The sequence below is a fragment of the Eublepharis macularius genome, chromosome 2 (genome assembly GCF_028583425.1).
Source record: "Eublepharis macularius isolate TG4126 chromosome 2, MPM_Emac_v1.0, whole genome shotgun sequence".
In the NCBI taxonomy this organism is placed as follows: domain Eukaryota; kingdom Metazoa; phylum Chordata; class Lepidosauria; order Squamata; family Eublepharidae; genus Eublepharis; species Eublepharis macularius.
In genome coordinates this window covers 81,218,831-81,232,458 of record NC_072791.1, presented here as the reverse complement: position 1 = coordinate 81,232,458, position 13,628 = coordinate 81,218,831, and the positions used below count along the sequence as shown (strand labels likewise).

At 46.5% G+C, this 13,628-nt stretch overlaps 1 protein-coding gene across 1 annotated transcript in view; it reads left to right on the top strand.

Annotated features, from left to right (window-relative positions):
* Positions 1–12,079: 12,079 nt before the first annotated feature.
* The window catches only part of LOC129323422 (uncharacterized), a 98,440-nt gene continuing 96,891 nt past the window's right edge, over positions 12,080–13,628 (top strand). The window contains exon 1 of the mRNA XM_054969954.1: positions 12,080–12,293. Within this exon, the coding sequence (XP_054825929.1) occupies positions 12,098–12,293 (196 nt within the window). The 5' untranslated portion in view covers positions 12,080–12,097. The remainder of the gene's footprint in view (positions 12,294–13,628) is intronic.

Here is a 13,628-nt window from a genome sequence, read left to right as displayed (position 1 = left end):
ATTGTGCAATTAGTACAGCAGGGCAATGTCAACAAGCTCTTAACGCCTGTTGTTATGGCAACCCTGGGAGTGTCAGAATTTGAAAATCAAGAGACAGTCGATTTATGTATAAAAGAAACAATCACAATAAAAGAGGAAGTTTTGGATTCTCATCAAAATAATTGTTCCAAAAAGATACCACTTTATAATATCATGTGCAAATCTCAGGCAGACCTACTCAAAACAAAAACAAAACAAAATGCTGATTGTTATTGAAAAGAGGAAACAACAAATCATAAAAATAAAGCTGTAACCCACAGCTATGCCATATTCAACAAATATTAAACCAAGGAGACCAAATCCCTAATACAAAGCTGTAGTGCACATATGCATCTTCTCATATGTTGAGTTTCAAAACTGAGAGCTCTGGATTCCTGCCTCTTTTTCTTCCCCAAGAACTATTACCAACCCTGAGGTGAATGGAAGAAACTCTTGCCAGCATTGTCAATGGTTTGCATGCACTGGAGATCAGGTGTCTTCAAAAATCACTGGACACAGCTGCAAGGACTGCAAAGTCTTAGGAAAGTGAGCTACTATAATGTGTGAATGAAAAACCAGAGAGACCACAGGTGAGAATGTTTGCTTCTGCTATACTTATGATGGCAGCTCAGCTTCTCTCAAATTTTGAATACCGGCTGTGTGTGTATACAAACCGTTTCCTGTTCATAGGGCATCTAGATTTACCTTAGCTAAGAAATCCTAGTTGAGTCACCCTCTCATGAGCAGTTAAAGCCTCAATCCCTAATAAGTGGAGGAGGTGATTTTGTGGCAGCAGCCAAACTGAAAAAGTAAAATAACAGCTCTATACTACAGAGAGTACGTGAGAAGAAAACAAGGCTAAGAACTCCCCAGAGGTGATGGTTGCTATTAAGGGTTGTTTCTCACACTACATTTTTGTTTTCCGGTACAGCTGTCCAAGCACAAAATAAATATACACCCTGTCAGTTGTCATAGGCTCTTTGGTATATAAACTGTTTCTTTTCCTTTTACATTGTGTGCTTCCTGGAGGCCAGCAAGTCCTCAGACTCATGTATTTTTAAAACAAAAGTAGGTGAAGACCTAGTTTTGTGAACTACTGGGATTATGTATATTCAATCCTCAGAGCATATCAAAGGTGTCACTATAACTGACAGGCAAAACAAAGCCTCTGGACTGGTATGATGTAAATAGCAGTGATCCATCATCAAGCTAACAAAGCAGGTCTTGCAACACTGTACTTGGCACTTCCCAGGGTTTTCAGCTCCTCCACACTTTCCAGGCCTAACCTCAGACCATGCTCCCTGCCATTCCAGTTGGGTCCTGACATTAAGAAGCTAGTGGGGGGGGTGCCTTAAGTGACACAAACATTGCTTAGCAATACCTCCAAATCAGAAGAAAGACAAACACAATAAATTAAAAAAAAATCACAGCAGGAAGAAGAAGAATGGAATTAAAAACAGACAAGAAGGATTTGGAGTAGGTATTAAGGAACTGCATAAGGGAATGGATAAAGGACCTTGAGGAACACAATCATTGGCTAAGAACATGGAGATGAAAGCTGATGGTTTGGTACTCTCACACTGAACCAGGAGGGGTGTAGCAGTAGTGTCTCCTCTTTCGTTTATGATACTGCCCTCTTGTTTGTTACTACAAAGGCCAAAGTTCCATCACTCACACTTGTCTTCTTATGAAGACACTAGGGCATTCCCAGTCTTCCCCAACAGGGAAGTACTATTAATGGATGCATGCAGCTAGTGGAACTGGGGCCGTCAGTCAGGGCTGATTACCCAAAGCAACTGCAGACAGTCAAAACCAGCATCTTTGTACATTTCTCCCCAAAGACAACAAGGTTTTGCTCACTTCCCCAAAAGTGCAAGTGCAACCTCACCTAATCCTGGAGAAAACATTGGAGGCAGAGAAAGTTGTGTCTTCCCCCTCCTTTCATTGATTAAGACCCTCTCTCCCTTCCTTCCTGAAAACTGTTTAAACGTCTCAGTAAAGTGATGGAAATTTCTCGGTTGTTGAATGCCAGCCACTTGCCCAGTTACTGAGATGAAGGCTCAGTTCAGGCATTGAGTAAGACCAAGATTTAATTAAACTATGGTTAATGTGGTAGTCTGAGTGCAAGCCACTCTGTTAACTATGGTTAGTTAGAGTGCATCGAACCAAGATCTGAAACCAGGATTTGATCTATTAATGGCAATTTGTTGTAATGATGGGTTTTTTTATGACAAACATTCTCCTGTCTTAATTATGGTTTAATCTGTCTTTTTTTCTTGGAATGACTTCCCAGGGTATAAAGGCAAGGCAATGCACCTGGCACTTGTTAAGGCAAAGCCAAATTTGAGTGATCATCTGTGAGCTGAATCCTGGTTTCTCAAACTAACCATAGTTAAAAGAAACTATGATTTTGTATACTGTCTGAACTGAGCAGGAGAGTCATAATAAGAATGAATGTTTATCAGGTTTAATGCTTTTCTAGAATTTTAAAATGCATTCTCTATCTCCCATGTGCTGAATAAACTTTAACATTGAACTGAACACTGATACGCCAAGCCATTGTTGACCATGCCACCCACCCCACAAGCCGAAGTGGCTCTGGCCTTGCGCTATTGGAATATACACAGGAGAGGGATGGAAGAAGCTTTTCTTACAGTGATGTAAAGTGGTGCTAGAATCCCCCTCTAAGGCATGCATTCCCACATATATATCTCCCCCTTTCAGATGCAAGTCAGCCTCTAGTGGAAGTTCAGAGGAAGAAAACGGGGTGCTAAACATGGCAGATTCTATCACAGCTACAGTCATGCCCTAGTTACCCATCCCAAATCACAGGAGCAAAACCTTCTTCCTTGAAGCTCAAATACAACACTGCCAAATTTGTGAAGTGGTCTTCAATCTGCATGTAACTTTTGCTAATCACAAACTTCAAGATGATAAGAGATTAATTTAATCTACACTCAAAGACCAGGAAATTATTGCTGCCTACATTCTGGCAATGAGCCATCTATTTGAAAAATGACCAATTGTTTAGTCTCAAAGCAAGTAATCCCAGGAACAGCTGGAGAGGGAAGCGTTTATTTCATCCTGGCTCCTCTGTAATTGGTATGAGTACATCAGCAGGTAAAAAGGAGCTTTGATCAACTGAGTTCACAATGCACCAAATCCTGCTAGGAAACATCTGGAGACCCACGTTATGGCCTCCTCCCAGCCCAGCTGCTGAATCATTACTGGGGAACAGTATGAACTTCCATGCATAGCATACACAGCCCCAAGCTAACATCCTGCCTGAGTTCATACGTATTCTCAAAAGCAGGAGCTCTCTCATGTCTTAAAAGGAGTGTGTGAGATTAAATGAATGTAGTTGAAGTCTGAAAATTTAAGCAAGAATTCTTGGCAATAAATTCCACTGAAAACTTAGGACTGATAAGGAAGAGTCTTAGAACTGTTTACAAAGCCTCACAAAATCATACATTGCAAAGTCCTTGAGGACACCACAGAATCTTTGAACCACACACACACTAAGAGTTCTATGCTTATGCCTGTGTGCAATGTGGATCAGGACCATGGCACGCATGGAGAAGAGGCTTCCAGCCTCCCCCTGCTGCTTTCCCAGCCAGGAAACAGGGTTGGAGGTCCACTGTTTGCTCTGTTATGTGCAGCCATCATTCAGGGGTTTTCCTTATGGGTTTCCCCCCCATCAGTTCTGGCCCCATACTGCTTTGGTTTATCCCCTGATTTCTGCGTGCAGTTTGTTGCCTTTAGTTTTTTCTTTGGGTTTTTTGGTTTTTTCCCATTTTTCCCCAGTTCTTTTGAGACCACTTGTACCCCAATCTTTTTCTGGAAGCTGATTTTGAGTTTGGTGTAGTGGTTAAGAGCACGGGACTCTAATCTGGAGAGCAGGGTTTGATTCCCCACTCCTCCACAAAGCCAGCTGGGTGACCTTGGGTGAGTCACAGTTCTCTTGAGCTCTCTTAGCCCCACCCACCTCACAGGGTGATTGTTGTGGGGTAATAATAACACTTTGTAAAACCGCTCTGAGTGGGCATTAAGTTGTCCTGAAGGGCGGTATTATAAATCGAATGTTATTATTATTATATTATATTTATTTTTTTCCTTATGTATAATGCTTATTTTGGTTTTTGGTTTTCTCTCCCACTCCCACCCACCTCCAACCCACTTTTTAGTTCTTGGGCATTCATCACCGTCAACCCACTCTTCCCCCCACACCTTCTCCCACCTGGTTTTGTTTTTTCTAATGGAACCAAACCAATGTCTGAAGCAAACATTTATAAACATTTTCCCAGATCTTCTCATTCAAAAATGTAATATTGTCCTGGAGAGAGCAGGTTGGCCACTCCTTTGTGTTCCCTGCTCTCCCCCAGAGTCCCTTCATGATTTCATTGTGTTTTCTCAAGAGTGCTTGACTGGCAATACTTTCTATCTGGCCCATTGTAAATGTGCTCAGATAAAATGATACAATATTTCTAGTTATCCAGTATTCCATATGGTAGGGATATTAATTAAAAAGTAAACAATAAAAGGAGTTTGAGTGCAAGAAAGAAAAAAGGTAATATGTATTCCTCTTGAACAAAAAAGATGAAGAGATGAAGAGACGAAGAAAATGACTAGCATCTTAATTCCAGTACTTTACTTGGAAGTAAAGGCTGATTCATAAATTGCAAAATCCTCATGGCTGTCATTAGAACTTTGTATCCTCATGTGTGTATATCTGATACTGATTGGGACCATGCCATGCAAGGAGAAGTATCTTTAGCCTTTCCCTGCTGACTCCAGGGCCGATTCCAGACGGCCCTCCCCATCCCGAAATGTCACGCATCGTCGCGTGGAAAATGCGATATTTCGCGTTTTCCACGCGACGACGCACAACGTTTTGGGATGGGGAGGGCCATCTGGAATCGGCCCAGTTTTTGACATCAAATGGTCTGTGGGAGCTGCAGTTTACTCCTTTGGGAAACTTTGGGTTTTCTGCACACGTTACTCATTTTTGCAGTCAATCCAAAAGCACTGGAATTGGTTCTGTACAGTTGTTCTGCATGTCTGCCCTTCCTCTGCATTTTTTCAGCTGTAATTAGTTAATTTTGTTCTCTATATGCTATAAATAATCAGGATTTTCAAGTGAGGGGCAGTCATCAATAGGAGTGCCAGTTTCCCACTGGGGACAGGGGATCCCACGCTCCCACCCTCCACCACCACCCGCCCCTGCTTACCTAGCTGGCAGGGGAAAAGGTGGGGGAACACGCCTCCTAAGGCATGCTCATGGGTGGTGCAGTGCACTCCCACATGCCACAGAGGTCCAATTTCAGCCAAATTGGGCCACTGCAGAACACAGGAGCACTCCAGGGCTCGTTGCACCACCCTGACAGCATTCCTGTGAACCAGCTCAATGTGGCCCAAATCCAGCCCAATTCAGGACAAAACAGGCTGCTACGGAGTGCAGGATCACTCCAGGACCCATTGTGCTGCCCCAGCAGCACTCCTGTGCTCTGCAGGGGCCCTATTCAGCCTGAATTGGGTCACTGCGGAGCACAGGAGCACTCCAAGGTCCGTCGCCTGGCCCCGGCAGCACTCCTGCATTCTGAGGTGGCCCAGTTCAGGCCAGTTCAGGCTCAATTTGGCCTGCTGAAGCACACAAGAGCATGCCCAGGGACAGCACATGGCCTGTGAGATGACCTGCATGATGACATCACTTCCAGGAAGTGATGTCATCACGCAGGCTTGGAGTGCACATGTGGAGGGCAAGGGGACCTGGCAACCCTAGTCGTCATTGATTGCATCATTGCTGATGTCATACACCTCTTCTATTTTTGTACACGCCTATATCACTATATTGATATAATGGCTGAATTGAAAAAGAAAAAAAATTAACACCCTTCCAGTCTTTCCCTGAAAGGGGAGCAGCTCCACCACACATACCTAAGCCCTACCCACCCTGCCACTAGGGATGTCAGATCCGTTTTGGCATGGATCAGGCCTGTTTTGGGCCGCTGTGGAGTACAGGAGTGTTCCTGCGCTCCACAGCAGCCCTGATCTGGGCCAAAATGGGCCCAATTCGCACCAAAACGGGCCCGAAATGAGCCCAATTTGTGCCAAAACGGGCCCATTTTGGGTCACTGCGAAGCACAGGAGTGCTCTCAGCGCTCCACAGCGGCCCCAGTCTGAGCCTTTGCAAAGTGTGAATGCGCTCCCAGGGGGCTGCGTGATGATGTCACTTCCCAGAAGTGCGCGCATGCACACACCCCACCCCAAGAGGTAAGTGCAGGAAGCCAGTCCCCCACTGGGAGGTTAAGAGGGACTGACAACCCTACCCGCCATGGTCCAAACCAGAGAGCCCTGCCCAAGCTAACCTAGAGCCAGGAGGTGGAGGCCAGCACCAGTGGGGCAAACTGATCTCTGGAGCAGTAGCAGCTATGTGCTTTTCAACCCACACTGCTTTTTCCAGTGCCAGTGCTTCCCTGGGCCACCAGGGATTTTGCTCTATTATTTAAAACTACACTTCCTGGCTAACATTGCGTCTCCCAACAATGTGAAGTACATGTGTCAAAAGTATTGTGTAGAGAGACTCTCAAACCCTGCTAAAATCAAACAGGGACTTTCCTACCAGGAAAAGACTGCTAAGGCATAACTGATTATATATGCTGAATGGAATGAACACAAAACTTCTGCATGCATGGATACATCTTCTTAATGCATCTTATTGCATGTTCTAGTCTGCCAATGAAGATGATTACTGCAGAAGGTTTATAACACTTAGGTTAATGTCTATAAATGTCTAGGCTTTATACCACCTTAGTCATCATGACTAGACATGGGTACGAACCAAAAACATTTAACGAACCAGTGGTTCGTGGTTTGGTGCGGACAATAAACCCGAACCAGCGAACCGCAACAAACTTTTCCTGTTGCCAAACTGGAAAAGGTTCAAGGTTCATGGTTTGTGGGCGTCAGAACGGCCCCCATTGGAATTAGAGAGCCCATATTCCCGGGGAGTGTTTAACAAGTTCTCCTCCAGCCATTACCCAAGTTTGGTCAAGTTTGCAATAGGGATCCAAGCTCCAATTAAACTCTCTCTGTCTCTCTTCCCAAAGGCTAGCAAGTAGCAAGCAACAGCTTTGTCACACTCCACTGCTCGCTGAAAGTGAAACCCAGCCTGGGAGCCCACTGCTTTTTATAAGATGAGGTCCCATTGAGCAACACAGGAGGTCTGTGGTTGGCCGTCAGAGCTGCCTATCAGGGTTTGCAGGGATGATATTGGAGTGCCCATGGCTACAGAACACCCCCTCCCTCCCCTGGGTGTCTTCTCCCAGGTTGTAGCTACTTTGCAGCTCAATGGTTGGAAGGAAAACCTGCTGATCAAGGTAAGCTGGGCTTCCATTCGGGTTTCCAGGGCGACAGAAGGAGTGCAGACAGAGTTCAGGCATTCCCCCGGCTCCATTTCCAAGAGAATTGATTGATGGTGCCTGACTGTCTGGCTTCACAAACTGCGGAAGAACACACCGCAGAAGAACGCACCGAACCGTGCCGCTAACGACGGTGGTTCATTGGCCATTGACGCTCACAAACTGCTGGATTGCTAACGGATGATTGGACGGTTCATGGGTTTTTTGGGTTCATAATGCAGTTCGTGCCCATGTCTAATCATGACTCCTCCAAAAGCATTCTGGGAACTGTAGTTTGCTGAGAGTGCTGAGAGTTCTCTATTACAACTCTCAATAGCACTCATCGCACAGCAACAGTTACAGAGTCCTTGTGGAGAAAGAATTATTCAATGTGTGCTATGTGCCATCAAGTAACTTCTGACTTATGGCAACCATATGAATTAACAACTTCCAAAATGTCCTATCATTAACAGCATTGCTGAGGTCTTGCAAACTGAAGGCCACGGCCTCCTTTATTGAATCAATCCATCTTTTACTCAGTCTTCCTCTTTTTCTGCTGCCTTCAACTTTTCCTATTGCCTTCAGCTTTTCCAGTGAGTCTTGTCTTCTCATGATATAGCAAAAGTACTATAATTACTCGACAGGTACATGTTTCAGTCTGTAATATGAATTCAACCTTTGAGTGCATCATCCCTTCTTCATGTAGCCTCATTTCTGCCTACATCTTTGTCAGTTTCCTCTCAGACTTAGCCCTTCATATAATTCAGCTGATCCTTGCAAGGTATTTACAGAATGGGCTCATGAACCTGCTGCTCTGACTAACCAATAATTTATTTTATTTATTTATTTGATTTGATTTATACCCCACCCTCCCCATGAACAGGCTCAGAGCGGCTCACAACATCCATAAAATACAATAAATTAATCATAAAAGTATAAAATTAGTAACAATCATAAGTCATTAAAATAGTCCAGGTGCCTTATCCATAGGCTACTTAAATAAACAGTTGGGAGTCTAAATATTGGCCATACATATGGGCATAACACATGACCGAGGGCAGTCCCAGAAAAAGTGGTGGTCATAGGTGGAGGGGGGGGGAATACCTGCTGGTCCTCCACCAAAGGCCTGCCAGAACATCTCCCTTTTACAGGCCCTGAGGAACTGTAACAGGTCCCACAGGGCCCGAATCTCCAGCTGGAAAGCATTCCACCAAGCCGGGGCCAGGGCAGAAAAAGCCCTGGCCCTGGTCGAGGCCAGATGAATGTCCTTTGGGCAAGGGACCACCAGGAGTTGCTTGTCTGCAGAGCACAACAGCCTGCAGGGAACATAATGGGAGAGGCAGTCCCGCAGGTATGCAGATCCCAGTCTGTGAAGGGCTTTACACACCAAGTTTAATACCTTGAACTGGATCCAAAACCCCACTGGCCCTTTTCAAAAATGCAAGTTGGGGGGGGGGATTTTTCAAATGATGTCTTTTCTTTTGCCTCTTAAAAATAAAAGGTGCCTTGTAGCGACATAAAGACTACCTTACTTATTGTGGTTTATATTTTTGTCCACGTCTTCAGGTGGACCTCCTAATGAAACAGCATGATGTCACAGGCCAACAGATGCCTGTGAAAACTGCACAGCCACCATCCCACACCAAACCAAAAAACATACAATAGTTGCACTTACTATGGCAATAATTGCAGTTTCCCAGAAATGGCATTTAGTGATGTGAAAGATGAAAACAGTGATTATCCTACACCAAAAGCAATTGCTCAGATATTGTCATCTGAGTAGATTAGTGACAGCTGTGCAGAACTCTTTCCTAGGAAAAACACTGTGCTCTGTGATACCCCACCCCCATTTTATACTGCTTCCTTGCCTCTTCTCCAATTTCTGCAGAGAAAACCTTAGCTGGCAGTGGTTTTCATAATTCTCCTACTCATCAAAGATGCATTTTGGACTCTAGAGATCCCCAAAGTATAACACAGTTTCCATCCACCAGAAAAGATGAAACTCAGTTTTCTGAAATGGATACGCATAGCAACAGCTTTTGGGGGTAGAAGGCTACCAGGATGTTATTTCAAATCTGCAAAGATGAAACTAGTCTCTTCACAGCTGTCTTCTGGGCCTCCTGGTTAGCAAGGAGGAGCTTTCATTTGGCTCTGAAGTCAAAGGATTAAAAGAGAGGAAAGGGAGAAAGATTTATATCAGGAAAGAAATATCACTCTTCCAACAGCCAGCCCACTCAAAGCAGGAAGAGGTGATCAAAAGACACCTGCCAGTCAAAGGGACCGCTGCTGGTACACAAAAGCAGAGTTCCTGAATGCAAACAATAGCACACAGGACAAGGCATGAGGTCTGTGAAGATACAGGTGGTGCTGGAAGATAGAGAAACCCAGTGGGGGCCTTTTCAGAGGCACCACCTGAACTGCTGATTTGGGAAGTATGGGACTGGGCTGGCAGCAACAGAAAGAAAATTGCATCTAGAGAACCAGTTGGCTTTGTCCCAGACATTGACAGGAGCAGGGAAGATTTCTTGGCCTCTTAGCCATGCTAAATATTGTGAGACAAAAAGTGCCAGTTCTCCCCATTAACTGAAAATTAATAATCCTTCAGGCAAAGGGCTAGTTGAATCAGGTAAGCCACAGCCAGGCCAGGGGCAAGCAGAAGCATTTGAAGCACGCAGTTCTGCCAGTCAGCACAGCTCAGCATTCTCTGATCCACTGCCAGGCAATGACCTTCATAATCTCAGCCAGTTAATCTCAGCCTGCTACTGTTGTAGTGCTGGGCCTCTGGAAACAGCTTGAAGAACCACCCCTAGTACTGCTGGCTGCCAAATGGTTCCAGCAGGGAAGAGGTGGACAGATACTGACATGGCAAAACTTTTTTTACATCTAAATAACACTTAGATATCTAACAACTCCCACAGAAGTTTGTTGAAATTGGTGCCTTGTTTTTTCATAACAAACTGTTTTCCCTATCAGTAAAACAAAGCAGTTGGAGAGTTTAAAAGGCTTTTGACTGAGATGGCATTTCCCATTAAAAGAGTATGTAGAGGTGATATTTTTTCATCAGTGCTGTCAACACATGTCCTCAGCAGCAGAAGAGATGGCCAGAGTTTGGGACAGAAAACAAAGAGGCTGAACTAGGATCAAAACAGATATTGTTGGGGTTCAGTTCTGGGCAGCCATATGTACACACAGCAGAGGGGGGAAAGTTGACACAGCCAACACAGCCTTTGAAAGTTTTCTTGTGACCAATTTCCCAACAGAATGCGGCTCTCCCAGCGCGGCAGAATGCCGCTCAAGCTGGGAGCTGTCCTTTGCGGCCCCGCCCTGGAGGAAAGGAGACAGGCTCCCTTCCCAGGCATCCTGGGCTTAGCTGGGGGGCGGAGCCAAGAGCCTGATCCAGGCAGCTCCGCTCTCTCCAGCTGCAGTCTCTTCGAGCGCTCAGTGAAGCAAGAGCTCTTTGCTCTGCCTTCCTTTGAGTGGTGAAGCTGAAGGGAGGAATGTGTGCTGAACAAGCATTGATGGCGGCAGTGGAGGCAGTTGGAAAGCGGCGATAGCAGTCAGCTCTTGGAGGCTGTTGGAGGCAGCTGGCACCTGCAGCTGCAGCGCACAATACAGGCCAGGGCTTCAGGGCCTTTTGGGGCTAGAGTAATTGAGCGGTTTAATTGAGCAGGCTGGTTGGGCACTGGGGTGGCGGGCAGCTAGGCTGTATCAGAGGGACTTTGGCCCAACTTGGGTGTGGTCACTCCCCTTAATAGTTGTCTTGGAGAGAGTGGGTGGTGAGAGCCCTCTCCCCACCCCCACTTACACATAAACCACTCTTCCTGCCATAAGCCTGTTTGTTTCCATTTAGCCTCCCCCCACCCCGGGCAAGAAGCAATATAAAGTAACTTAAAAACAGAGCCTGTGTTCTTCACTTTGGCTTACTGGTAAAGCGGCACCTAAGCCTATATTCTTGTGGGCCATAAAAGAGGGTCTGGTGGCCTGTCTCTGCCTGACAGCCATTCTGTTGGCAGGCAGATTTGCTCAGGGCTGTGCTCGGCGCCATCTTGTGGTGGAGAATTACTGGTGGCCTGTTTCTGCCTGACAGCCATTTTGTTGGTAGGCAGATTTGCTCAGGGCTGTGCTCGGCGCCATCTTGTGGTGGAGAATTACTGGTGGCCTGTTTCTGCCTGACAGCCATTCTGTTGGCAGGCAGATTTGCTCAGGGCTGTGCTTGGCGCCATCTTGTGGTGGAGAATTACTGGTGGCCTGTCTCTGCCTGACAGCCATTCTGTTGGCAGGCAGATTTTCTCAGGGCCATGCTCAGTGCCATCTTATGTGACAGCTTGGTACTGCTCCTTGCAATTGTTACTTTTGCAGGGGCTTAGTGCTACCTGTCAGGGCTAGCGTTAACAGTTGGTTAAGGGGTAAAGCTGCGAGCCAGTCCAACACATTATTAATGGCTGCTGTGTCATCATTTGGGAATGTTTATGCTGCCCAGAAATGGGGGTGTCCCATCAATGGGGAAGTGGCCTGTAAAAAGGCCAGTGCAGCGGAACCCTACTCGGGCTCTGTCTCCCTCAGACGAAGATGATGGCCCAAGCAGGCAGAAACTTGTGGAGTGCATTGTTGCTCTTGAGAGGGCTGGGAGTGGTACAGCATCAGCTGTTGCACCTGTTCAGCCACACACGGGTGCTAAAAGAATGACCAGGGCTGATTTTAATAAGGATCTTGCCTCTTGTCTTTCTGCCCTGGATGGAGTATCAGGAGTGGTGGCAAGTGATGGAGGCAGCAGCCAGGACCATCCAACATTAACTGAGAGTGTGGCTGACATTGACCAGGAATGGTCAGCTGACAGTGGGCAAGTTGCCATAGCAGTGGAACAACCCATGCCTGACGGTAAGGATCCTTTGCCCAAGCGGAGTGCCACTTGGCCCTGGGTCTCTTTGGGACAGGTAGCTGCTACCGGCGCTCCTGCATTTTCTGTTTTGGAGACACATCCCATGCTTGGTTGGCCTTCTGCAGGCCTAACTATTTGGCCTAGTTATGCCAGTGGCTCCTTGCACCTGCAGCAGGCGCAAGTACTGCCTGTATCGGGCTGTGCTACCAGTTGGGATGGATAGGCCTTCCCTCTGTCTGTGACTGGGTGGCCTGGTGGCCTTTTGGTTATGGCAAGCAGATGGGCCTGGCCCCTTATGGACCCCAGGGATATGGCATGGTTCCTTATAGGACACTTCCCCCGGGAGATATGGCATTGCCTGCAAGGCGGGGGGAGAATATACAAAGGGTTAGTACATGGATGTCTTTACCCTTCTCTTCAGGGAACAGGAGAAGAAGGATGTAGATGATCTGTACGATAGGGATAAGGAGAAGATCTGCTGCAGGCAGATTGGCAGGAACTGGACTCATTGGTTGTCTGGGTTCCTGGTTTATGCAGGGGTATTGACTAGGGCACAGCCAGGTAGGGCTCTCCCCCTTTTCCAATACATGAATATTATATACAGGGGGTACACGGACTTTGAGGGGACGGCTTGGTTGATACAGCTGTGGGTGCAGGTCATGGCCCTTGCCAAGTCCAACCTCAGGAATAGGAGCGAGAGTGATCATATGATTATTCTACCCTCTCAGGGTTCAGGTTCCCGCACAGGTTTAATTACAGCTGCTTTGTTGGGACTTCACGTCCGAGGAGCTTTGCAACAAGAAAGTGGGCAAGTATATGCATGACTGCCCTGCATGCATGGGAACCCACCCATAATCTGCCTGCCCCAAAGGAAGACAGGGTGGGAAACGCTTTGGGGGCAGTGGTGGCCAACAAGAGCCTGGAAAAGGGGCCCAGCCCAGTAAAGCTGAGGGTACTTGAACGGTTTCTTCAGGTCTCCCCAAGGCGCAGGGATGCTGACTATTCATCCATTGTTTAGACGACTTTATGATGTCTGGGCCAGCTGGCTTGGGGCAGTGTGCCAGGCTTTTGGCAGAGTTCATGGAGTTTTCTGAGGAACTGGGGGTTCCTTTAACTCATGAGAAAACCAAGACACCATCTGTTGTCATAACGTTCTTGGGAATAGAACTAGACACAGTTCAACAGACCTTAAGGTTGCCCTTAGAGACGGTGGTAGATCTTGGGCTCGATTGGAGGGCTGCTTGAGTGGAGCCAAGATATCTCTCCTTGAGTTGCAGCAATTAGTTGGCCATTTAAACTTTGCCTGTAAGGCAGTTGTGCCTGGGAGGGCTTTC